General features: G+C 36.7%; 3 protein-coding genes and 1 pseudogene across 3 annotated transcripts; 2 read left to right on the top strand and 2 right to left on the bottom strand.

Annotated features, from left to right (window-relative positions):
- The first annotated feature begins 274 nt into the window (after positions 1–274).
- Positions 275–2,442, top strand: LOC111781596 (heparanase-like protein 1; annotated as a pseudogene).
- A 2,940-nt stretch (positions 2,443–5,382) lies between these two features.
- LOC111781149 (transcription termination factor MTEF18, mitochondrial) lies at positions 5,383–8,081 on the bottom strand. Its single transcript, XM_023661598.2, has 2 exons — positions 5,805–8,081; positions 5,383–5,732 (listed from the first exon to the last, which is right to left on the bottom strand). Exon 1 carries the CDS (start codon positions 7,773–7,775, stop codon positions 6,003–6,005), a length of 1,773 nt encoding a protein of 590 aa, XP_023517366.2. The 5' UTR covers positions 7,776–8,081; the 3' UTR covers positions 5,383–5,732; positions 5,805–6,002.
- A 2,496-nt stretch (positions 8,082–10,577) lies between these two features.
- Positions 10,578–15,727, top strand: LOC111781148 (zinc finger CCCH domain-containing protein 52). Its single transcript, XM_023661597.2, has 3 exons — positions 10,578–10,867; positions 13,704–13,761; positions 14,756–15,727. Exons 1-3 carry the CDS (start codon positions 10,798–10,800, stop codon positions 15,516–15,518), a joined length of 891 nt encoding a protein of 296 aa, XP_023517365.2. The 5' UTR covers positions 10,578–10,797; the 3' UTR covers positions 15,519–15,727.
- Positions 15,728–17,100: 1,373 nt separating this feature from the next.
- LOC111781147 (uncharacterized) lies at positions 17,101–24,929 on the bottom strand. Its single transcript, XM_023661594.2, has 9 exons — positions 24,375–24,929; positions 23,294–23,434; positions 21,967–22,338; positions 20,871–20,975; positions 19,757–19,897; positions 19,469–19,672; positions 18,829–18,921; positions 18,602–18,713; positions 17,101–17,448 (listed from the first exon to the last, which is right to left on the bottom strand). Exons 1-9 carry the CDS (start codon positions 24,870–24,872, stop codon positions 17,405–17,407), a joined length of 1,710 nt encoding a protein of 569 aa, XP_023517362.1. The 5' UTR covers positions 24,873–24,929; the 3' UTR covers positions 17,101–17,404.
- Positions 24,930–26,800: the final 1,871 nt, after the last annotated feature.

The raw sequence follows: 26,800 nt of genomic DNA, 5'->3' as shown, positions 1-26,800 counted from the left end.
TTTCATCACTCTTAGCTTTTCTTGTTCGGTTTTAGGGTCGGGAAATCCTTTTCTTGTTCGGTTATATCTGAAAGTTTCGAGTCTCGAAACTAGGTAACACAATTTCCATATTTCTATCTTCTTCCCCTTAAATTAATCGTAGAACTCAATTATCTCGATCGGGAGAGACAACCCATCAAAAATTTGATGAAGATCTTTTGATATATTTACAATTTATCAACAAAATTCCTCATTTGATCTCATTTCAATTGTTGAACAGGAGTTCGATTAAAAAATGGGATACCGAATCCTTTTAATTTCGGTTCTTACTTTCGTCCTAACCATTTTGGGTCATGATGCTGTAACGGGTAGAATTGTGGTCGATGGAACCACAACAATAGCGGAAACGGATGAGAATTTCATATGCTTTTAACTCTGGACATTTGGCCTCATGATGAATGTCGTTAGCCCAAGCTTTGCGTTTGGGACGGTCATGCATCTATGCTCAATTTGGTGAGAACATATGAAATCAAAAGAAAATGAAGAAAAAAATACAACTAGTATTTTATTAATCGATTCTTCTTTTTTTTTGTTTCAGGATTTAACTCTTCCGATCCTTAACTGCTTATCTTTTTGTAGCATACTGTTTCTTCGTAAAAATCTACCCTAATTTACTCTCTATCATTAGCTTTCAAGTCGGTAAAGATTTGAGTAGGAGGTACTTTGCAAGACAAATTGATTTATAACGTTGGGGCCGGTTTCAAGGGAACATGTCACCCATTTCAAGCAGTCGAAGGTTCGTTATTTGACTTCTCAGTGGGATGTTTGTACATGGAAAGGTGGGACGATTTGAACAACTTTTTCAACAATGTTTTCTTGCTTTTTTTTTTTTTTTTTTTTTTTCGTTTCGAATACCGAAACTTCTTGTCGTCTTGTAACCCAATAGGGCGATTGTGATTTTTGGCTTAAACGCTCTCTTGGGTAAGTACAAGACAAAAGGAAAATGGAATTATAGCAATGCCGAGGCTCTTATTAAATACACCGTAAAGAATTATCAAATAAATTCATGGGAGTTTGGTAAGCTAAATAATACTCGGGAGTCGATTATTCTGGGTGATTTAATGACTATAATTCATGCTCACTGAGGCATACATCATTGCTACTACAAAGGCAATGAATTGGCTGGAGTTAATAGTATTGGTGCAAGTGTTACTACAGCACAATACGCAGAAGACCTTATTAAGGTTCGAGAAATCATAGATCGTTTGTACGACAACTCCCAACAAAAACATGGATGCAGGTTCGACTACTGTTCTTGCTACCATTCTCATTATATATATATATCTAAATTGTAGCGTGAGTATTGAGAAAGTGTCTTTAGTTTGTAGGTGACGACCCCAAATTGATATACAGATTCATTAATTCTACGTATCTTTCTCAAGTATCAAACACATAATGTAATTCAAAATAATGCTCCTTGGGCTGCTGCTTGGATTGGAGAAGCCGGTGGAGCGTATCAAGGTGGCAGTCCTCATATTTCTGACAAATTTATCAATAGTTTTTGGTAATCAAATCTATTTCAACTTTTTTCCGTCGTGATTTGATTTGTCTCTATTTAAATATAAAGAAAAGAACAATACTCGAGTACTTACAAAATGAATTGAATGCATTAGGTATCTAGATCAGCTCGAGATGGCTTCTTCGTACAATACAAAAGTATATTGTAGGCAGACTTTGATTGGTGGGTTCTATGCCGTCCTCAAATCCTCAACTTTACTTCCTACACCAGATTACTATGGGTAACCATATCTCTTCTTCTTATATATTTTAATTACCATATTTATACAAATCTCACTTCGTTTCGTTTTTTTATATCATTAGTGCACTTCTATTTCACCGACTTTATATCATTCGTTTCGTAGCTATGCTCATTGTTCGAGAGGAAGGGTAAGAAGTCCATTTTATATTTAAATAACTAAAATTTTATCTGATACCATTAACCGGTCCTAATTCGTCATTTTCTTGTAGCCCGGTGCTTTTCATCAATTTGAGCAATACAACTCACTTTATAATCGACATTAAAAACCCCATGAACATGAGTTTGCATAAAAGGAATTCTCGAACAAAGGGTTCTCGTTTAAAGCATAGACGAAAGAGAACAGCTTCAAGAGAGGAATATCATTTAACTCCAAAAGATGGTCTAGTTAGAAGCTCCACCGTGCTTTTAAATGGATATCCATTGGATACTACAAAAGAGGGAGACATACCAAATCTAGGTCATAGTAACTCTTCTATACATATTGCTAGGTGGTCCATTGCTTTCATTGTCGTTCCCGACTTTATAGCTCTAGCCTGCAAGTGATTTCGTTGCCGCTCATTCCAATTGATACTCAATTGTTGAATCTCCTTGTAATACTTGAGTGAAGGAGAGGTATATAAATAAAACGAGACCATATCCAGATGAGAGCGATCCTAAATATATGATTTAAAAGACTCGAGAATTCATACTTATACCAACAAAGTCATTACTTATAAAACTAGAGTATAACATCAAAATATGCTTGAGACAAAAAGGACTTGATGGCCACATCCTTCTGTATGACCAGATTATTTCTATATGCATGCCATTGACGTTTTTAAACCAACTCAAGCAAGAACACAATCAAACTTCAAGGTATAGTATTTCTCTACATATGATCCACGAACATGCAAGGGTGCCGTAGGTGAGCTTTTCAATATACTCTCTAGACCTATACTCTCTAGACCTAACTACGAGCTACCACATGCTCACGCTCTCGAAGCCAATAAAATAAAAAAGTAATATATATAATATCGTGAATATAACTAGAAAAGTAGTCGATGACTATCAGAGAAATAGAACATGCATGAGATACCACATTTTAAATTATCAGTTAGTTATATAGTTCATCACGACTATAATACTTTACTTATAGATAATCATATTCATGGTGTTACATATAACATATGCATAATGCCATACATATATGCACATATATTGCTAAAACATACCCAATCATTCAAGTAGTTAATGAAGCTAAGTAGACTATGTTGAGCCTCGAGCCGAGAAAAGTCAGTGCATACCTAGTATGCAATGAGAGCCTGTGTATAATTTTAATGTTGCTAGTTGAGGCAAGGGAGTGCTCGGGAGCTCTACAGCTACAAAGGGATGTCAACCCGAAAGATCTACAGCTACACAGGGAGTGCTCACGTTCCCTACTTTATCATACTTCAAAGTAGTTCAAACATAGAATTCATAAAACAATCATACCTCGTCCCCTCTCGTAATTTATCTACTACCCCTCTCTATAATATATATATATATATATATATATATATATATATATATATATATATATATATATTTAGTTTAACAATATATGGAGCACGAGAATAGAACTCAAATAGTATGAAACGATAGAAATGTATTGAAAAATTGAATGATATGAGTACAAAATGTTTTGAGTTTTTTTTCACTCAAAGAAGTATTTTCTTAACAAATAGGCAAATTATTTCGGATCGGACTCGGAGAAGACCATCTAACGGGTCCTTTGGGCTTGCAACTTCGAATGGCGGATTCGGGCATGGGTGGCATTGCGTTCGTTCCCTTAGGAAATAAAAGAGTGTCGAAATCATTAGAGGTTGGAGGCTTATCCATGGAGGGTTGAGGTGGTGATTCCTTAGTATCCAAAGCAAGAATGTGTCTTGAAGTTGCGATGATGGTGGAGGGAGAAGAGATGGCAATGAGAAGGAAGAAGATGATGGCAAGGAAAGCACCACCTCGTGGACCCATTGATCCAAACAACTTTAATAGTTTGCAACAAATGGATGGATCATTGAGTCCACTTCTTGTGTTTATATATAAATTTGTTTTCTATTTTTGTGCATTTGTTCCTTAAAAAATTCAACCAATTCAATTATCCATCCATTTATTTTTGTGGAGATTTGAACCACCTACTCGGGATTGACCACTTCAACTATCCATCCATTTATTTTTGTGGAGATTTGAACGAGCTAGCCTGATTGGACTAGCCAATAGCTCAAAAGTTATTGGATAATTTTCATTTTTTAATATAATTTCTATTAAAAGAATGTAAAATATTATATTCCTAATACATCCAATAACATTTAGTACACAATTGCACTTTTGAAGGCAGACTAGTGATTGTGCGACACTCACTTTCCAACGATAACTGAGCTAAGCCAATTTGTTCTTGCGTCGCTTACGGCCAAGCGACGTATGATCGAGCCTCTAGCCTCGTTTTAAAAGAAGGTTTTAGAAAACGAGGAGAGAGAGAGATTTTAGAAAGAGACGTTATATAAGCAAGCAAGAGAGGGATAACAACGCGGTCACTGTGACTCGTCCTTATAATTTTGGACATTTTGTATGGTTTATATTAGTATCTTTGATTCCTAGTTCTCGTTTTGTAAATAAGTTTGTACTTGATTTCGTCTCTTAATTACGGAGTTGTTTGTTTTTAAATTGCGTAAAATTTTATCGTGTTTTAATATTTACTTGCTTTTGCATTCATCCCGTCAAACCTAAGTTAGAATTGGTTTACCAACCTTGATGTAAAATCGAGTCTCAGGTCACGTTTAAATCGATGGCACTTTTAAATATGGTACTAATGATTTCATCCATATAGTAACAATAATTATATGAAAACTTTTAAAAATTTAGAATTGTTTTTAAAACACTTTTGTAAAGTTCAAGAGTTATCTTTGAAACTGCATATTAACTGTTTTTATCTAAAACAAATTGTAAAGAGTGTATTGTTTAAATAAAATACGAAGTTTTTGAAAATTTATATACAGCCAGATTCATGATGAAACAACATAAAAGTAAATTTTACGAGAAAGTTACCCTTACCCTTGTATTAAAGAGAAAAACTAGCAATTTTACCTCTTAGGTATACGAGAGAAACTACATGATATTTTGAATATATATCCACCCGTGATCAGAGATATGCAGATTTCGAGACGTAAATTCTACTCTGTGTCTCATATTGAGTTAGTTATAGGATCACAAGCTATAATAGTATATTCTGAAAACTCCAAATTTTTCTTAGGTTAGATAAACAGAATCGTCACAAAGTTACGTCACAAAGTTACTCTGTCATGTTAGAGAGAAGAGAAGAGAGACGCTCTAACACGACAGAGCGTGTTTGCAGAAATTTAGACATGTATTTAGAAATGGTTCATCTTAAACACAAGCTAGTCACTAGATACCGATATGTCTGATACTACGCTGAATATGTAACAACAGAAAAAACAACCATAAATACTAATGATTTGGTCATAGAATTGGCTAAAAACTCCAAATTCTTCTTATGTTAAATAAAGAAAACAGTCACAGAGTTGCACATGAAGAGAGAAGATAGATCCTCTAACACAACCTGAGGTGTTTGCGAAAATTTAGACATGTATTTAGAAATGGTTCACCTCAAACACAAGCTAGGCACTGGATACCAATAGGTCCGATACTATGATCGATATGTAACAACAGAAAAATGACCATAAATACTAATGATTTGATCATAGAATTGATTGTCGATAGAATGAGAGATACAAATGCTTTGCCACAAAAGCGTACAAGGTATACCTTTAAAGGATTTCTGAACGAGTAAAGAATGTCTCGAATTGCTTGATTGGTAAGTACTGTGTTAAACGAAGCTGGAATCCCGAGTAACAACAAAACAATGTCGTGTTACAAAGCCCCAAGAGACCACCAAAATCTGCAAATGTTAACATACTTTAGTATATGTTAACTTACTTTGTGAAAATGATACAGTTCTTCAAAGTTCGACCTCGTTTCTCTGATCAAGGATAAGTAGCTCGAGTAAAATGGATGATATCAAACTTTTCCATGATAGAAGTACCAATTTTGCTCATCCTTACAGAACATTAGCCCTCAATTCCATGAATTGTGGAAAGAACTGTAGCAAAACAGCTATGAAGCAATTGGTCATCAATTGGTACAAAGAATATGTTCAAATAATATTACTCTACTGAGCAGGAGAAGCCAAAGAATCTGAATATATTTCTCTCTTCAAATTCTCCCAAACTTCCATGCCTTCGGGATGATGATGCACATACTGTTTTAGGAATCTATTTTCCGAACACGCGACAACAGTTCTCAATGCTAACGTTGGGTCGGCTGCTCCTTGTTCCTTAAGCCAACTATACATTGACAACCTAAGAGTGACCCTCTGAGCGGAATACGAAAGATATGAAGAGAAATTTACTAGAGCCGAAACAGGATACCCAAAAGTATTCACAAGGAGATCAATCTTTAGTTCTATTATATCCTTTGATTGGTTAAGGATTTGCGGAGAAACTTTGATAATTCTGCGAACATCCTTCTCGTCGATGCCAGCTTCCACAATACAATCGAACCGCTCTTGGAGCTCTTCTCCCTTCCCTCGAAACACCTTGAACACTTCTTTCATCTTACTGGAGTTTTCTTCTAGTCCTAATTTCAACAAGAACTGAGTTTTCTGTTGCTTTGATCTTTCAACTTCCCCATTGTCTGGAAGTGGCAGAACTCTTGTCCCAAGCCTCCAGTTCTTCAATTCTTCTGGATTCTCTAAGATAATTTGACGAAGCCGTTTCTTTCCAACATTCAAGATAGAGAGCAAGCTGTTAGTCTTTTTCAGAGTACACGATCCTAATAACAAGGGATGAGAGCGGAAAAGGTATCCTATCTGTTGCACACCCATGTCGATTTCATTGAAGAACAAAAGGCATTGCCTTATATTTGAAACGAACTTACCAACTCGCATTTGAGGGAATTGCAGGAACACGGAATATATCTGCATCATCGAGGATCCCATTTTTAGTAACAATCCAATTAAGGAAAGTGATTTACTTCCTGAATCCTCAAATAAAAAATCTGGACGTAATCTGATTAAATCAGCCAACTTCTCATCACTGCAACCCATGTGTTTAAACCAGAAAAGAAGCCCAAGAATTTGCTTCCAGTTATAGGAATGACCATCCAATAGTTGTTCTTCAACCCAGCTTGGTTCAAATCCAATGTTCTTCAATTTGTCTAATACCTTGACAAACCCATTTTTAACACCCCCAACCAATAGATAGGGGCTACAAACAACAAATTGGACAACAGTAGGTTGGTCAAGACCGAGCTCTTCATACGCTTTTAACTTCGATAGCAAAACACCGTAGTCGTAGCGAAATATCTGAGTTGCCTCCTTATAAATCTTCCCTATCTTATTTCGTTCAATACCATAGTTACACAACACATGATAGTTCTCAAGCAACAAATCATTATCACTCAAGAACATCACCTCGCGCGGAAGAAATTCATTATACTCTGCAGGTTGCAACCCCACACTCTCAAAGAAAGGTTCGAATTCATTAATAGGATGGTACCGCAAAAACCGAGTAATCGACCGCCCAATCTCGCCCTCATTTTCAACTCTTCCCAGAAGTTTTGCAAGAAAGATTGGCGAATTTTTACTTATATTCTCAGCATCCATAAACTGAATCCCTCTAGTAGAATGCAAATACTCCAACAAAGCATCCTGAGCCTCCTTTCTAATGGCTCGAGAAATCCGATGCCCGTTTCCACTACCCGTAGTCGAATTTCCACATTCTCCCGATTGGGGAGCCTTTTTAGTTCCATAAAATCTAGGGTTCGAGAAAACAGGGGAAAATCCAATTCGCCAATACAATACTCGAACTAAGTTAAACTTGTTATCAGCAATAATCGAAGAAGCAACCAACGAAAATGTTTTGAACTTTTGCAAGTAGGACATGACAGAATACACAGTGTACGCAGTTCAATCTCATTACATATATCAAAACTGAAATTTCAAAAGGTACCTCTTCCAACTGTTGGATTGAAAAGTCCGATGGTTTCAGAGAAATTTGAAGTAGAGATCTTCTCTGAAATTTTGTTTGCTAATAATGATTAGCCGTTGTGAAGGAGTCGATTGAGAGTCCGAGATGATTTGAGAAGGGCGGCTGTGCAACCATTTCAAATTTAGGGCTTTGAATCCTTTTTCTGGATTTGCTATTTAGAACTTCCAATCATTTCGATTTTGTGGCGAGAACAATAAGCCAATGGACCGATATATATATATAGTTGATCGGTTAGCTCCTAATTTCATTTGGGTCAAAAGTCTATTTTATCCCTCTATTTGTAATTTAACTAGTCAAAAGTCCATTTTACCCCTTATATTTGTACACTCACTAATTATCTAATTAATAGTTCGTTTATGATCTAATTTCCTTCTCGGGCCCAAAATCAACTCTAAACCCTATACGAGAAAAAATGAATTCCAGCTTGTGAAATTACGTTTACAGCCCTCTATTTGGTCAAGTTTTCAGATTAGTAGACTTATTGAATTGACTACAAAAGTCATTTTCACTCGTACAAATGAAAAGATAAATCTTTGTAAGTAGCAGTTTTTAACTCATTCCGGGTTAAGATCGAGTCGTTTATAATCATCGGTGTTATTAATCTGCTCATTTAACGAATTTATACAGAGATTTAATTTTTTCGTGATATAGCCTTAAACAAACTCATGGTATATGATAACCTCACTCTATTTTATCCCTTTACGAGTTGCTCGTAATTTTAGTTAGGTCAAAAGTCCATTTTACCCCTTATATTTATACACTATCACTAATTATCTAATTAATAGTTCGTTTATGATCTAATTTCCTTCTCGGGCCAATGAGAAGGTGAGATTCAATTATTCAAGTCCCAAAATCAACCCTAAACCCTATACGAGAAAAAGTGAATTCCAGCTCGTGAAATTACGTTTCCAGCCCCCTATTCGTCAAGTTTTCAGAATCGTAGACTTATTGAATTTACTACAAAAGTCATTTTCACTGGTACAAATGAAAAGACAAATCCTCGTAAGTAGCGATTTCTAACTCACTCAGGGTTAATATCGAGTCGTTTATAATCATCGGTGTTATTAGTCTGCTCATTTAACGAATTTATAAAGAGATTAATTTTTTCGTGATATAGCGTTAAACAAACTCGTGGTATATGATAACCTCACTCACATGTCTCTACATAAACGATTGGATCAAATCATTTGTAACAATTACCAAATGAGTTTATAAAGAGTGTATCAGTGTAACACACTCGATCGTATTCATACACTATAGACCCTTTTGGTTATATTCTTAAACATGATTCTCTCGTATGTCAACCACATGTTGTTCAAAATTACACTAATAGCCTCGAATTATAAATAAAAATAATTCTAAGTACTCATTGGACATATCTCGATAATACTTATAGACTGTAGAATGACAAACAAGTGAAAAGGAATGCTCGTAGAGTCGACTTTCTCCTATTAAATTTAACCCTTTGTCACTCGTTTTACTTTGAAGATCGATATTACTCTATGAGTTTGACCGCATCAAGAGGATCTACGGGTCCATATAAGATGGAGTACACAGACTCTATCTCGATATTAACGACTTTGACCTATTTATTTTTGTCGTCATTCTTCGTTACTACTTTGAGGGTAACAAGCTTTCAATCACGACTGAACTGAATTAAACAAAGGAACTCACATCTCAATCATGTAAAATTGATAGAATACGAAAAAGAGTAAGAGATTAGAGAGTTCTCGAGATTTGTTATTCTTCCATGTAAGTTCCCTTCGTTTCAGATCTCATATCGACATTCTTGCTTTAATCTATCATTTTTTGTCTTCTTTTCCTTCTGATGTCAACGACGACTGAATTAGGGTTCTTATTATTCCTCTCAGGTTTCACAGCAACAGAATCAATATCAGGGTTAGCGATTTGTTTCCAAATTTGCCAGTAGGGTTGTTTCTAGATTCCGGATCGAGGGTACCCCCTATTTCTGGGAGCGAACTCTAGGCGAATATGAAGCGATCCTCCTTTCATCACAGAGGGGTAGGTGACTTGAGAATGACGATAGGTCCCTTTTCCCGACAACAGATCAGGACAAAGGGCAGAAGGACCTCTCGATTCCACAACCAAGATGGATCATGTCAAGCTCGAATGATTCTAAACATGCAATCCAAAGAAACTTAGCAATTAACTAGAAGAAACCATAAATGCTTTTTTTACTATATTTTTCAAGTCTTTTTTACAAATACAACATACATGACTTTATATAGTCTCAAAACGAAACTCTTGACATTACAGGACGCTTACCTCCCTTCACCACGTCCATGGAGATGGTCCTACAGGGTTCATAACTACTCCTCTTACTACAGGACGCTTACCTAGCCAACATTTAGATCCGGCTCTACCCAAACTTTTCTAGTTTACTCCAGCATTCCCCACTTGTTCGACTGTTGCTGAGCAATTTTTGGGTATCAAACGGACCTCCCTAGTAGTTAATTTTAATATGGCCGATTTCCCCTCTTTTGCCATCAGTTTCGCTACGACACTCGCTGCTCTAGCTAATTTTAAGATGCATTATTGAAATTACGATCCACCTAAAATTTATAACAATGAGAGCTCGATTTTTATCAGGTGGCATGAACTGAAACATCTTTTGATAATTTTAACGGCATTAAAAGAAAAAAAAAAAATTAGGGTTATTGTTTTTTAGGACAAACACCAAATATTCCTTCACCACCAGAAGTGTAACCCTTGGCTTCTAGGGTTAGGGTTTTCAGTTCTTCTTCTTCTTCTTCTTCTTCTTCTACTTTACCTTTTTCCCTTTTCAATTTCTTTTCTCCATTTCACGCTTCTCTCTCTAATTACTGCAACTGCTGTTCCACTTCGTTGCTTTATTTTTCGATTTAATTTCTGGATCTCGATCTCTGTTTCTCTTCAATGGACATGCGTAAGCGGAGGCCTGAGTCTGCCTTCAATTCTAATGGCACCTTCAAGAAGCATAAGCAAGGTTCGTTTTTTTTTTTTTTTTTTTTTTTTTCTCTCTTTTTTCCGGGTTATTGTTCTGTTTTTTGAAGTGGGTGTTCGATGCTCTGCCTCTTTCCTTTGTACAACTAGTTTGAATCTTCGTCTGGTTGCTTATGAGAGGGAGGAATTGAAGGGAAAATTATGTGCTTAGTCAGTGGTTTATTTTATTCAATGTAGAGGGAGTGGAAGGAATTTCACTTTCCTGATTTAATTCGTTTCTTTTCTGAAGCTAGAAATGTCGCTTTTGCTGTCTTTGTTGTTTTTCTTTGGATTTTTGAGTTGATTCAGAAGAGTTAGTGACCATGTGTTCGAGCCCCCTGATCTGATGGCTGGAATACTCTTTTAATAACTGCAATCTGCTCTTTGAAGATGGTTAGATCTGAATTCAAGTGAAATTGGAAAGGGGTAATTGGAGGGCCTGTAGAACGGTGGCTGTTGGTGGTGTGAGTTGGGACCATGTGAGGGGCTTGGTTTCCGTTGTCATCCTTGCAAAGTGTCCGTAGGGTTCAGTATTGAATTGTATTATTATGGCTAACTGTAGAGCCCTTTTCTTGATCTCCTGAACGGGCTTGGGATGATCATCAGCCATCCTCTTTTCTGTTTCATCTTGTGCATATTAAACGAACAATCCTTTTCTTTTATAAAAAAAATCGAAAACAATATCCTTAGTCTAAAGCTACAGAAGTTCACGAAAAAGAAACCAAATGGAATTAATGAAGTATTGCTGGAACTATGTGAGACATGCCCCCAAGGGAAAACTTTAATTTGGGTAACTGGAAGAAACTATTCTCAATTGTTCCAAAATTAATCTTTTTATGCTCATCTTTTCTGGCGATTAGGTAGTTCTACAATGCATGTTCTTCAATGGGAATCAAGCAACCAATGAAGCCATTTCATATTAGATCACTCTCTCTTTGTCTTTTTTAAATGTTCCTGAATTCCGGAAGAATGTCAGTTTATCTTTCGTTTTGTGCTTTGGAGGATTAGTACCTCTGATTGTACCCCCATGGAAGTTTTCAAGTCTGAGTTCAACTCAAGGAATTTGGCCATCTAGCTGACATCTTGATGGGAACTAATTATACTGAAGTTAACTGAACCCTTTTGGACTATTCACAGCCTTTTTAGTTTATAACCTTCAACTCTCTCAAAAACATTGTTTTAGAATTCTTTGCTTTAGATACTCGTGAAGGGGTAAGGACAAGTAACTATGTCGAGATTTAGCTGCACAGCCTAAAGTTGAGTAGCTTGACCATGCTGTGGTTCTCCATCACTTCTAATTTAAATTTAAGCTATGCTGATGTGGTTAATTGTAACCGCATAAACCCACCCCTAGCAGATATTGTCCTCTTTGGCTTTCCCCTCAAGGTTTTAAAATGCGTATGCTAGGGAGAGGTTTCCACATTCTTATAAAGAATGCTTTGTTCCCCTCTCCAACCAATGTGGGATCTCACAATCCACCCCCTTTGGGGCTAGCGTCCTTGTTGGCACACCGCCAGGTGTCTGGTTATGATACCATTTGTAACAGCCCAAACCCACTGCTAGCATATATTGTCCTCTTTGAGCTTTCCCTTCCGGGCTTCCCCTCAAGGCTTTAAAACGCATCTGCTAGGGAGAGATTTCCACACTCTTTTAAAGAATGCTTCATTCCCCTCTCCAACCGATGTGGGATCTCACATTAACAACATTCAGGTCCAAAACTAACTAATCTGTCTCAGTAATGACAATTATTTTATTTAGATTTCCCTTTTTGGGCAATAAATGGTAATGACATTAACGTAATTGTAAGTTTCTATCAGCGGTTTGATCTCTCTCCACTTTTAATACCTCATAATCGACCTTTACTGAATTATCCAGTAGTTTGTTGAGAATGTTGATGATAAACAAAGAATTAGAAAGGGAAACCTTTGCCAAACACCTCTGATGCAACTATTTTCCTCCTTGGACTAGAATCTAGAATTGCTAATGTAGCCTTGAATCCAATTTCTCCATTAATTGTGAATTTGAAATCGTCGTAAAAAATGTCCAATCAATTTAACTCCTGTAGTTTTATTTTATGTTCTGCTGAAATTCATACTCTATTTTGGCTTTTAAATTCAGTGATACGTTATTTTATCCTTTATTCTTGAGTTCAACATTCAAGCCATTTATTATGAAATAACACGTAGTTTTTAAAGCTCTGGGCTTGTTGTAACTTAGAAATACCTGTTGCCATTCATCAAGGTCAATCGTTAGTTACTTTGTCATTTGGTGACTAGCTCCTCAGCCTTCCGGCATATTTGAGTGGTATACACTTCTTTGGAATATGAATTGAATATCTGTTTGAAGAATTGTGACTTAAATAACAACTCCTCAATATCTTGAGTTTATTTACTACGTTTTTCTTTCTTTAAGCAGTGAGTGATGGAAACAATTATTTATTTATATTAATATATCTATGTGCAAGGTACACATTAGATCAAAAGAAAAGTTAAAATTGTTCTGGCAATAGGTTTATTGTATCCTTAGGTCAGTAATCAAGGCTATAATGAAGGCTTGGAGGCTAAAATATTATCCTTCCATTGATGAGATTCGGTTCTAGTAAGGGTTCTATTTTTAAATTACTTTTTTGGGTCTTGAGATTTCATCACGATTCAACGAGAAACTCTTGAAGTTACCAAATTCATATATTAAGAAGTTACTCTACAGTAACAGAAAGCTACAAACTATTTAGTAATATTTTAGTTGCCTAAATAATTCTAGTGTGAAGATATATTAAAGTATTAGAGTAAAAAATCTTAACAATTTGTAACTGAGAAAGAATAATTAATGTTTTGCAACAGAACTGGAGCCCTTATCAACTGTAGGGAGCAAATCGAAGCCATGCACCAAGTTTTTCAGGTTCATATCTTACCTACCTAAATAAATATTTGAACTGCATATTATCTCTCCTAATGATTTAAACCTTCTGTAAGAATTTAATTGATCGCGAATTACAAAATAAAGCCGAGTAATTGCGCTTCTGAAAACTGGGAATACAGGTATAAATCATTACTCTAAGCCTTCAACGAAGTAAATAATTGATTTAAAAACTGAACATATTTATGAGTTTAGAAGTTTAGAAATTTAAACTTTGCTCAATTGCTACCGAACTCAGAGTCTCTCTCTCTGTTATTTTGCACTGCACGTGAAAAACAATCTCATTCTCATTGGTTAAAACTTAGTTAGTTTGATCCATTTTATGATCTGAGTTCAATTTGGCTACGTTGTATCCTATTGATGTTGAGTCATTCTATGGATCACGTAGATGTCAATTTCTTGTCTTGGTATTTGTTTGTTGCAATTCATTTCCTTCAATCCTTCGTTTCGCCTCTATAAATTATTGTAACCATGCATCTTTATACTTCTAAAAAGGTGATCAACCACAATTTTATCTTGTCTCAGTAAAATTATTTTCTAATTGTTCATGACGATATTTTAAGTGCCTAAAGGTTTGAATTCTTTGATGGGTTAGTTCACTTGTTTGGCAGGGTAACTTTTCAACAGAATAGAAAAGGGGAGAAAATAGAAATTGTCTTTTATTGTTTTCATGTTTTGTTACTGTTTGTATGATCATTAGTCATCGTATGAGTATATCTTGGTGCATGGCTTGGAGGGGGAGATTGATTGGGGAGGGGATTGATATATTTGCAAGTTCGTTCTTGTGGGGCTGCTGTTTTTATAGTTTCCTTCTTTGTTTTGTATGCTGTATGTACTGTCTACAGAATAGTCTGTGTTTAGATTTATGATTTTCCGAGGAAGGACTGTATTTGTTCTTGTTTTGCTTGTGTTTTGCTCGTGTTTTGTGTCTTGGTTTGGATGATCTTATAGGTGTGTTTATCTTCCTGGATTTCAGTACTGCTGGGTGTCCTTTTGGTGAAAGCTGCCATTTCTTGCATCACGTTCCTGGTGGTTATAATGTTGTGGCTCAAATGATGAATCTCCCACCTGTTGGTTCTCAACCGTCCAGAAATATGGCTGCCCCGCACCCGCCTTCGGTCACCAATGGCGGGTCCTCTGCTCCGTCCCAAGTCAAAACTCGCATGTGCAACAAATTCAACACTGCCGAAGGCTGCAAGTTTGGCGATAAATGCAACTTTGCTCATGGAGAGTGGGAACTTGGGAGGCCTCCATCTCACGATAATCCCCGTGCTATGGGAGGACATATGGTTGGTCGAATGGGTGGCCGAATGGACCTGCCACAACCAGGTCCTGCTGCAAGCTTTGGTGCTTCAGCTACAGCGAAAATCAGTATAGATGCCTCCCTTGCAGGAGCAATCATCGGCAAGGGTGGGATCAACTCGAAACAGATTTGTCGCCAAACGGGTGCCAAACTCTCCATCAGGGACCACGAATCAGACACAAATCTCAGAAACATAGAACTGGAGGGTACTTTTGAGCAAATTAACGAAGCAAGTGCAATGGTGAGAGAGCTTATTATCACGGTATCAATGGCAGGACCCGGCAAAGCCCCCGGCGCGATGGGAGGAGGTCCCGCTCCTTCAGGTAGCAACTATAAAACAAAGATGTGTGATAATTTTGCAAAAGGTTCTTGTACTTTTGGTGAGAGATGCCATTTTGCACACGGGGCGGCCGAGTTACGCAAGTCCGGAGTATGATCATGTGCCTGATTTTGTGTAGTTTTAAATTAAAAGAAAGTTTTTGTTTCAAAGCATGTGATCGACACGAGTGCGATATTGAAGTCGGGTAGGGTTCTTGTTCTTTATGTTGTAGCTTTATGAGCATCTCTTGTTATTCCTTGATTAGAAGATAACTGAAGATAATTAAGTTATTAATTTTTATGATTCTTACTCATTTTCAATGGCCATTGAATGTTTACATAATCTGATTAGGTTAGTCTTTTGCTTATGTTGGCCATTAAATATTTAGATTGTATTCGAAACTCAAAACATTTCCTCATAACTCTCTTAAAATATATATATCCTCTCGTGCCATATCCGACTATAAAAGACTATTTATGGAGAGTCGTAGCCTTAACACTCTCATGATAGAATGTTGAATTCTAGTCACCCAAACCCATTGACACCTGTCTTAAGACCATATTGCACTCACAGTTAATCGGGAGGTCATTATCTCGAATTCTTGTTCTAAAACTGCTTTGTTAAGTCGTGAAGCACAACTAAGAAAAATTCTTAAAAGGTTCGCGCTCTGATCCCTGAGTCAATCATTTCTTCACATGCATAAATCTTTCATAAGCATTTTGTGTCGCGATCCCTGAGTCAATCATTTCTTTACATGCATAAATCTTTCACGAGTCAATCATTTCTTCACATGCATAAATCTTTCATGAGTCAATCATTTCTTTACATGCATAAATCTTTCAGAGTCAATCATTTCTTCACATGCATAAATCTTTTATGAGCCAATCATTTCTTCACATGCATAAATCTTTCATGAGCCAATCATTTCTTCACATGCATAAATCTTTCATGAGCCAATCATTTTTTCGTATGCATAAATCTTTCATAAGTACAATCACTCCTTTCTTCATATGCATAAATATTTCTTCATATATGCATATATCTTTCATAAGTACAATCACTCATTTCTTCATATGCATAAATATTTCTTCATATGCATAAATCTTTCATAAGCATCTTGTCGCTTAGTATTCAAAATCTTAATTTCTTAGTGTCTTCAGTAGTATTGTACTTTTTCTCTTGGTTCACCCAATCCCCTTAAAATCTTGCACACTTACCCTTAATATTATAAATGAGAAAAGAGAAAAACTTTGATTTCCGAGTACTTTGAAGGTTACTACAGGTGAAATTAGACTTTGTTAAGGTTGAACTTAGGCGATCGAAACTGATGACTTGAGTTCATCTAGACAAGTAAACTTACTGCTGGAATGCCTAAATACTTGGTTGAATGAATCATTTAATGCATGATTAAGGGAATGATGCATTCTCAGACAAGAAATATTAGTAACAAATCTAATTTTATTAAGAATTAAACTAAGGCATTAGAAAGAGAGAACAAACACTACCTTACATTTGAGATTAGCTAAATGCTTTCTACATTAAACTTTTGGTTTCATCAAAACCTACATTACAGCTCAAAATTTCATTGGATTTTGAGAGGGGGAAAAACTGACCATGGAAGGAGGACTCAATGATTCCACAAAACAAAACTCAGCTGTTAGCTTTAAAAATCAAGGGAAAGGTGGAATTCACAAGGCCCTGAAGGAAGCATGGAAGCATGGGATAAATAAAAATAATACAGAGACATTATTCGTTTCTTTTCCGCCACAAGAATTACAATTGAGATTACTAATACTCTTTTTTTTTTTGTTTTTCTTTTCTGATTCTACCGCAACGTGCAGAGGGTTACCTCTCAGCTACTCGTAGCAAGTAGAGTTCCAAAAAGGAATTGGCGAAAACTACTAGTTGACAATTGAATTAAGAAACAAGAAAAAAAAAAAGGTTTTCCTGCTTTACCGTCATATTTGACTGTAAGACCCACCACCTCTTTTGGTCTTAATTAATCATTCACCTTGCAAGCAGTAAAGCTGACGGATGTTTCCTGAAGCTGCAACCAAAATAAGCCATTTAAACATCATGTTGAACTAAAAAACATGCAAAACACATTACAGGTTAAGGAGAGAAGCCTGATTCATATCTAAATCTATACAAAAGAACCTTGGATTCGATAAACGTCTGTAGTGCTAGTAAGCTAAGCTATACAAGAAACCTTGGATTCGATAAGATCTGTTTGATACTGAGTTCCAACTAAAAGGGAAATGGAAACTACGCTTTTGTACATGGCACCACGGACCATCAAAGAAATGAAGATATTACTGATTCTAGAGGACCACAAGGAGCAAAGTCATTACGGGTAACATGCCAAAGAAGGATCAATGCATGTGAATGTCCCAACCGTAGGGGTATCCCCCCTAGATTGGAAGAATGAGATTCAGGATCCATATAGAGAAATGTTGGTCAATTAAATTGTTCAATCTAGACAACGGTATTTTTCTAGCCTAGTTGGTGAAAGACAAGGTTGGAAACTGGAGATTTGGAATGGTTCATCATTGGATGATTTGTGACTATTCCAGACTAGTTTTCAATTACTATCATTAATTGGGCAAAGGTCAATTGAATATTTGAGACATCGTTTCGAAGGAGGGTGTGTGGGTAAATCCTTCAAAGGCCAGCGCTATGTAACATTCCCAACACCTTTCACACGTTCGAGATACATTTTTGCTTTTATGAAATATGTGAACTCAAAATAAAAAATACAAAAAGGTAAATCCACTAAAAAAACATTAAAAAAAAAAAAAAAAAAAAAAAAAAAAAATTGCAGTGGGTGAGCATGAACAAAACGAGGGTGGTGGTGTAGTGGTTCTTGCTTCTTCGTGAAATGCAGAAGCTGAAAAATAGTTAGGGTTTTTAGTTTTGTATGTTTTTAAAGTTTCATGTATCCTTCACGTGTCCAACATGTCCAAAATTTAAAAAGTAGTAAACAACTGACTACGTGTCGAATATGTGTCTGGATGTGTCTGTCCTACAAAAACACTCCCTGAAACAGGCTATTCATCATTTTATGTCTATGAACATTCAAGCCAACTTAGGCATTGATCAGTAGTCATTCTTTGCGGTAAAAAAGAAGTCAAATGGACCATTATCAATCACGTCTTTGATGTATTGATAGAGTACGTGCAAAGAAAAGAGAAGATCGTTACCATATAGCCAGTCTTTGAAGTATACATGAAGTGCAGATGACAATTCTCGTTTGCGGTTCTCTTCAAGTGGGGTTTCTCTCAGTATTTGATTTACTTCTTCCAAAGTCTTTTGCTGAGAGTAAAAAAAAAACATATAATCAGTCCATTACATGAGGTAAATGAAACCAACAAACATGCACATGCCAACGCAAGCTTAAACCTAATCAACAAGATTTGTTGGGACATACATTCCTCTCGAGAGATGCAGAATAGGCTTCTGGTAATGGGAATGGATTGCAGTGAGTAGATCCAAGAAATTCACCAGAAACCCAGTTCGGAATCTGCAATAGATGATAGAGCACCACAAAACAAAATGTAAACAATCTTTTCCATCCATACAAAAGAGTGCAGAAATCCACGTGCCAGAAATGAAATTAAAACCCGTAAACTAGGCAATACAAATTTGAATCTTAACTTACTAACTCTAGTGGCTGCGTCATAAGGTGAAAACAAAATCTTTGTATTCTGGCTGTTTTTTAATGATAGGAAACACATGATTTAATTAATCAAAAGAAAGAGGAAATACAAAAAAGGAGATGAGATATCCACAGTCAGTCAAGGGGACAACAAAAAGGACTCCCAATTGGTATATATTTGCATCAAACAATAAATTACAAAAGTCAACATGATGAAGAGAGCACCAAAAATTGATCCTAAAAATCCTAAAGACGAGCCACTTCAATGAAGCATGCCATGTTTCTTTCATACCAAAATATCCATAAAAGAGCCTCTTTATATATATATATATATATATATATATATATATAAGACAATTCCAATAAACGATTGCATAAAAAATTAAAAAAAAATACTTGCAGAAAAGCCTACCAAAAAATTTGTGAACTGATCAGGATCCAGACACGTAGCAGACTCAGTTTGTACATCAGAGACACCTGCAGGATGAGATAATGAATCATGTGGATCTACCACTCCAAGGGCAAGTGGTTCATCCCATCTGTTCAAAGCTGCTTCAAGGCCAACTTCACTCATGTGGTCTCCCAATTGAGGGTAAAATGTATTATACGGTGCCACCTGCAATGGGATTTCAAATTTCCAATTTAATGAAAATATAAGGCAATCCTAATTTCTAATGAACAAGATTAAATAACAACTCGCCTGCAACTTATGATTATCACCAACTATCAGCGGTCGTTGATTTACCCCCAAAAAGAACAAACACTCTCGACAGTTTGCAATGCAGACTCTTTTCGAAACTGTAACTAAATGAACTCGCTCACAATGTTCCACTCTTACAGCCTGAAAAAGAAACATAACATGTTTAAGAGACTGGGTTTTTTTAATATAAGGGAAACAATTTTATTAATAAATGAAATAAATAGTGTAAACTACAACACAAGGTTGGATTTTTTTGTCGTGGTTCATGGAGATGAACAATAAAAATAGTGCCGAAAGATCCCGTCATGGAAAAGTGAACCAAAAGAATACATAAGAATGATGGATAATACTATTTTGAACACTTCAAATCCCGATCCTCTCATAAAATATCCCATCCACATTCCTTAATCTTTTAATTACTCTTCCAAGTGTGCATCATTATGTCCTTTATGATTAATATCAACTAAAGGTTTCCTTGATGATAGAAAGATGAAAAGTAGCCTTATCAAGTTTGGTTAACTGATAGAGGGGTATATCTTTGTTAGTCGAACAAGATCAAGAGTTCAATAGTGATCAACACCAAAGTATATCCCATAATGAAATCCATGGTTGTGCTCTATCTGGATGTGGCATTGGCCTTGATAAGATAAAGCTCTTGTTACAAGATAAAAGTAAACAGATGACTGACTACTCAAGAGGACACTCAAGTGGTACTTTGATCAAAGGGAGGATTGTAAAGAGCGCAAATAAAACCTCACATTAACTAGAGAAATGAGGGATTCATGGAATATAAGTGAATATAATTAGACCTTTTGAGTGAAACCAAAAACAAAATGACGAGGGCTTACGCACAAAGTGAACAATATCATACCATTGTAGAGAAAAAGTAAGTTCCCTTCTTTGCACAGAAGTTAGGTCAAATTCACCCTAAATAGAAGCTAAATGTCATACGCACACTACTCACCAAGAACATAAGCAAATTCAAACCAACAAAATATATTTGGTTCCTGTTCCATTAATGAAAACAATGTATAGCTCTCCACCTAAAATATTGCATACACAATCAACAAACAGCAGCCATTAGCAAAATGCAATTATTATTATTAATTATTACCTTTCCAACCGCTCCAAGAACAATGGTAGTATCAGAACACCCGTATATTGTGGCATATCTCAGAGGTGCTAATATGTAAATGACAGATTCGTGACAGTTAAGCACCTGCAGCCACAAATAAAATATTAAAACATAATGTCCAATTTCACAAAGCACTCAACAATTAAGAAGAAGCATAACTCTATTGAATCAAACTTAAGAAATAATGTCCAATTTCACAAAGCACTTGACAGATAAGAAGATGCACAACTCTATTGGATCAAACTGAACTTCATACTCAAATAGGCAGGACCAAATGATGTCAAACAATCATTCTCAATCATGTGTAAAACAAATAAAGATGATTGGCATATTACTTCAAAACAACAAAGATAGAGACTAGCTCATTCAGGTAAGCTACAAATTAGTCACAAGAACTTGTGAAGAAACCCCAAGGGTGTTTGATGTTTTATATATATATTTGAGGGTGTCCAGGCCCCCTTGCGCACAATTTGACTAATCTCACAAGAAAAACATCGACCCCACCATATTGCGTTACTAAAAAAAGCTCATAGCATATTAAATCATAAGTGACCACTTTGGTTTAAACTCATACCCTTTAAGCCATTTATTATTCTCATGACTCTAATTGACCATTGGGATAACCCCATGGTAGTTGGATTTTTTATGACCATAAAGAAATAGATGAAAGAAAAAGCACTTAACATATAGCTAAAACTTACAACTGATATCAAATCCGGAGACAACTCCTAGGTAAAAACAAAATATTAACATGACCAACTTCAAGATCTTTTCCTTCTACTCTATCTTTCATTGCCTCCATGAGGTTAGGGTCAGAAATAAATTTTGCTTCAATCATTTCCAACATCATAAATACCTTGATTTCAATTAAATGTAAATTGGGCAAATTTTGGCCAGATTCTGAATTCACTTGTTGAACAAATCATAATCCATACGCTCAAAAGCAAAAGACACAACAGATTCAGGATCAATACTTAAGAAAAATAAAATGATAACCTTGCAATGCAGAAACTAAGCTTCTATTTAGAATCACAGCAGATTATTACTATACAGTAGCAACAAAATGATGACAAACCTTCACAGAAGAACCTTTGAGATCAGATGCTTGCTTCACAAGCGAGGACTTAGAAATTCCCTCAATATAACTAGGACCCCTGGTGAAGCTAGTCTTATTGACTGAACTCGTGGATGCATCAGCCATAGCAATATCTGGGTCAGATGGTCCATTTTCTTTAAGAGAAGCTCTCTCAGAAATTTGTTCCAAGGCAGAAGCAATGTTCTGCAGAATCCAGTCCAACACTTGAGCTGCTGGCACAGGAGCGGCAGGCATATCAGGATCTGAGTTAGCAAAAAATGGAGCATGTTGGCTCAGTTGAATTCCATCAGAACCCTTATCACCAAATTGAACCAAAAATCCAAGGTGCTCAAATCTGTCCACAGATAAAACCTATGACATTGCATGCAGTTAGCAAAGAACAAGATATTCTGAATCTTGTAAATAAAAGCAGAAGTTCATTATGGTAGATTATTTTCAAGTCAAACCAACCATAATGAACAGATATTATAACAAAAAAAAAAAAAAAAAAGAAATCTTCACCACGGTACAGATCTTCTAAGATTAGTAGTGAGAAAACGACTAGTAAACAAGAATGCATCACAACTGGACAAGCCTGCAAATAGTGAAGCTTATTTGGTATGAATTCTAGTGTATATATCATCGTCTAAATCAGTTGGAATCAGCTCTAAAGTACCTTAGAACCTATAAGGAAGCAAACTGCAAATAATACACAGGAGGACAAGTACAAAAATATTGATAGTCACAGTACAACCAAAAATCCAATTAATACTTGATATAGTTAAGCTTCAGCATAGTTTCAACACCGTATTTCCCCCAAAGTATACACTTCAGAATTTTGCTGAGAATTGAGAAATCCTAGGATAACCCAACTAAAAATTACAGCAGTCTTTCCGGCTCACAAGTGCGTGAGCTAAGACCAAGTTACTGTATTGATGAGGCCACTCAAGAAAGAGCGGCATATTACATGCATGTCTGCAGAGGGAACAAAAGATTATATTTTTTTATCATAATGCCATAGCAGTAAAAAAAAACTGCATTGTGAAACAATTAGATTACCATACTCCTTCAATTTAGAGACAGCTTACATATTACAATACAGTTCTGTGCTCATTAGAGGAAATTGGATGAAAACCAAGACATAAAGTAAACTACATTGCATGCGAAGGGTTACAATGAATTTTTCATTATCAAACACCAGTATTTATTTTTCTAATTTCTCCTGCTTCATCATAGTTGATTTCTCCTTTTAAAGAACAACAAAGGAAAAACATTGAAAGAAGAAGTAGATAAAAGCTAAATAGAGTAGTAGGCAAAAATTACTAACCAAAAGTTCCTCGCCTTCCCCCTCCACAGTCTCTGCCAATAGAGAGAGAATGTTGCTAATGTGCTTTTGTAAATATGATAATTGGTGAGCCTCTTCATCAGCCTGCGATGGCATGAGCCGACGGCTATTGCTGCGCACAAGCTGCAGTGTGATGGAAGAAGAAATTTGAGCTAACTTCAGCAGTAAGCTGATAATAAAGTGATTGATGTAAACATTACTGCCATACAGAAATAAAGAGATAATTCACAACAACATGCAGGTACGATGAACCTGAATGGTAAAGCATATAAAAGTGAACAATCAACTTCCTCTGTTACTTCCACATCTAAACACCTGCTCGTATGCATAGAAAGAGCGAGGAAGCACTATTTCTACAATGCAGAAGTACTAATGTCAACAAGAAAAACTCTGCAGAACTAAGACAAACAAATGATACTAACAGAGCCCTGTCCAGAGAAACATTAATCACAAGAAAACATCAGTGTCATTGTCGAAAAATTAAAGCCCATGGATCATGAAAGCCAAAACAAGGTCTACTTGATGGACCATCAATGGTTGAAAGCAAGCGATGAATTCTTTGTCCAGCCAACTAGTTAAACATGAGACCTAAGCCGACTGAAAAAATGAGGTCCAGTAAGAAAACAATTCTTATCTGTTATTTCCCAAATCATTGTTACTGAGCATCAAACAAACCAGGTAATTCATAATTGACAGTCCTACGTACTCCGAGATTATAAAATAGAATGTTCATCCACTAAACTGAAGCTCTTAATTCTCACCACATAACAATTTAGTTTCGCATTATATGGAATTAGTTACCCTCATTCACAAAACTCGGCAATACAAATGCAGAAACTACAAAAAACGAAAGAACAAATCCTCATATTGAATAAACAATTGAAACTCACCAACGAATTCATCAACACCCATTCAACAATCAGCAACCCCAAGAAAAACACACCAACGAGCAAACCAAAACAAGCCACTTCACCCCAAGATCCACATAAACACCAAAACCCGAGAGCAGCATAATTGAAGATACCAAAAAAAAAAAAAAAAGAAAAAAAAAAGAAAAATCGACCTGCAAGGGCGAAAGGGCAGACAAGTAGCCATCAAAAGCAGAAGTAGAAGGCCAGACATCGGCAACAGCAGCAGCATCCTTATGCGATCTCGGGAGCAGCCTCTTGTAGGAATGAATATACAAGAAGAGGATGAGATCATGAACATCAACGCCAACAGAGTCAATCTCATCAGGGGAAGCATTGAGGAGGGGGTCGGAGGGGGAGTGGAGAACGGAAGCGATGGTGTCGAGGACAAGGCGAGCATGGTCAAGGGAGATCTGCAGGGATTCGGAAATGGCAGCGGAGTTGATACGGTGGGAAGGGGATGAGTGGAGGAGGAGCTTGTCCTTGAGCGGGATTAGGGTTTGGACGGGGTCGGAGAAGACGAGCTTGGGAATGGGGAGGAGGCCATATTCGAAGGGCTCGCGGCGGGGACGGATCAGAGAGATTGGATCATTTGGTGGCATTGTGGCGGAGGAAGAAGAAGGAGAGGGAGGTTGGTCAGTGGGTTCGGCCATGGCGATGGACAGAGAGAGAGAGAGAGAGAGAGAGAGAGAGAGTGAAGCGCACAGAGGTTTGTGGAAATGGCAGATCCTGTGAGAGAGGAATAAACCCGCCAGAAGAGGGGTTGGAATTGCCTGTGGATGGATCTATACTTTCTGCACACGTGGATTTATTAAATTATAAATTTAGTCATTCCATTTTAATTTTTTTTTTTGTCTATTTATTTAATAATTCTACAATAATCTAAAAAAAACTTAATCCAAATAAAGTCAAAATGGGACGTGAGATTCCATGTTGGTTGAAGAGGGGAACGAAACATTTCTTATAAGTATGTGGAAACCTTTTCCGAGTAGATGCGTTTTAAAACTGTGAGACTAACGACGATACGTAACGGGGCAAAGCAGACACTATCTGCTAGTGGTGGGCTTGGGCTGTTACAAATGGTATTAAAGCCAAACACTCGGCGGTGTGCCGACGAAGATACTAGGCTCCCAAGGGGTAGATTGTGAGATCCCACATCGGGTGGAGAGGGGAACAAAGCATTCCTTATAAAGGTGTGGAATCGTTTCCCGTACAGACGTGTTTTAAAACTGTGAGGCTGACAACGATATGTAACGAGCCAAAACGGACAATATTTGTTAACGGTGGACTTAGACTGTTACAAATAGTATCCAAAGCCTGACACTGAGCGGTATGCCAACGAGGATAATTTCACCGACTTGAATAAAAAAAAGTGAAGTTTGGCATTAACTAAACTTCGAAGTTGACTATTGAGTAATTCTACCAAGGTGAGAACAAAATTTATGTTGATTCAAGTTAGGTTAGGAAAAGTTACGAAAATCCATATAAAATAAAAGGAAATTAAAAATCTAATCGAAATCTAAAGAAATGCTTGTGCATGCAATAAAAGGAGGACACATGTCAGGCAAACAGCGAGACATGTATCGTGCAAGGAGAGTAGACGAGCGTCGGTGCCTAGCAAGGACACACATTGCTCCTGTAAAGGGTGACCCAATCTGCGATCCACAATCCATGACTCGCCTCTTCTCGAATCGCAACTCACTTTTAGACGACCCGACCTGGTTCTGGTCGTGCCAACGAGAATGTGTCATGTGTCAAACAGAGAGCACAAGTATCTCTCCTATAGGCACGTCTATACTCGAGTGGGAAGCCCTCTAGACACGTGAGTGTCACTTTTTGACTCGTTGGACCTCTATTTGTTAGTTTTTCACTCCTTGCCTGAGAATTTTAAGAAACTTTGGAGCTCCTAGCACATGGAAAAGTTACAAGGCACATGTCATTTATGTAAGTAACCACTCGGACTTTTTTCAAATAATACTTGTAGGGATACTTGTAGGGATCGCTGGGACGTGCTAACATGCAAGCATTCCTTTAAGTATGTTCTGAATGTTAAGAAAAATTACTAAAATGCCCCTAAAATGAGATTTTGAGTTGCATGCTGGATTTTATGTTTTTTGTCGAGCTAGGAAAGGATTATGCATGATAACTCAAGTAGGGTAATTTAGTCGAGTAAGTTATGTATGATGTGGATAACTACCAAAACGTCTCGAGGTCGAGATTTTGAGACGCATGTTGTTTTATATGCTTTCTATTGTGCTAGAATGGAGGATGATATATTGTGATCTATGCATCGTGCAATTGATGGGTGTTATCTCTCGGTTGAGCTTGTATGTTGTATGTGTTATCTCTGGATGATTGATTGTCTGTTCACCTTGTAGAATGTGTTTATATGCATAGAACTAGAGCTAGGACGTCAGAGTTGGGTTGGCTAGACGATGACCTAGGTGAGAACGCCTCTAGTAGACTGAGAACTTTAGGATCGTGAGCAGTGGTCAAAAGGTCTAGATACAGGTGCTTCCAGATTAAGAAAGACTCACGGAGTTAGAGTAGAGTACCTTGGAGTCGAACGTCCATGTTAAGC

This window comes from Cucurbita pepo, chromosome 19 (genome assembly GCF_057944985.1).
Source record: "Cucurbita pepo subsp. pepo isolate OVF chromosome 19, ASM5794498v1, whole genome shotgun sequence".
Lineage (NCBI taxonomy): Eukaryota > Viridiplantae > Streptophyta > Magnoliopsida > Cucurbitales > Cucurbitaceae > Cucurbita > Cucurbita pepo.
The sequence above is the reverse complement of the archived record's forward strand: the minus strand, read 5'-3'. Positions and strand labels throughout refer to the sequence as shown.

Bases quoted from the DNA above. Each gene is read 5' to 3' on its own strand.
- LOC111781149 (XM_023661598.2), bottom strand. From the start codon at position 7,775: ATGTCCTACTTGCAAAAGTTCAAAACATTTTCGTTGGTTGCTTCTTCG.
- LOC111781148 (XM_023661597.2), top strand. From the start codon at position 10,798: ATGGACATGCGTAAGCGGAGGCCTGAGTCTGCCTTCAATTCTAATGGC. The intron at 10,868-13,703 runs GTTCGTTTTTTT...GTTTTGCAACAG, and splicing joins CTTCAAGAAGCATAAGCAAG to AACTGGAGCCCTTATCAACT. The intron at 13,762-14,755 runs GTTCATATCTTA...CCTGGATTTCAG, and splicing joins CCATGCACCAAGTTTTTCAG to TACTGCTGGGTGTCCTTTTG.
- LOC111781147 (XM_023661594.2), bottom strand. From the start codon at position 24,872: ATGGCCGAACCCACTGACCAACCTCCCTCTCCTTCTTCTTCCTCCGCC. The intron at 23,435-24,374 runs GTCGATTTTTCT...ATCACACTGCAG, and splicing joins CTGCCCTTTCGCCCTTGCAG to CTTGTGCGCAGCAATAGCCG. The intron at 22,339-23,293 runs GTTAGTAATTTT...GCAATGTCATAG, and splicing joins GGGAAGGCGAGGAACTTTTG to GTTTTATCTGTGGACAGATT.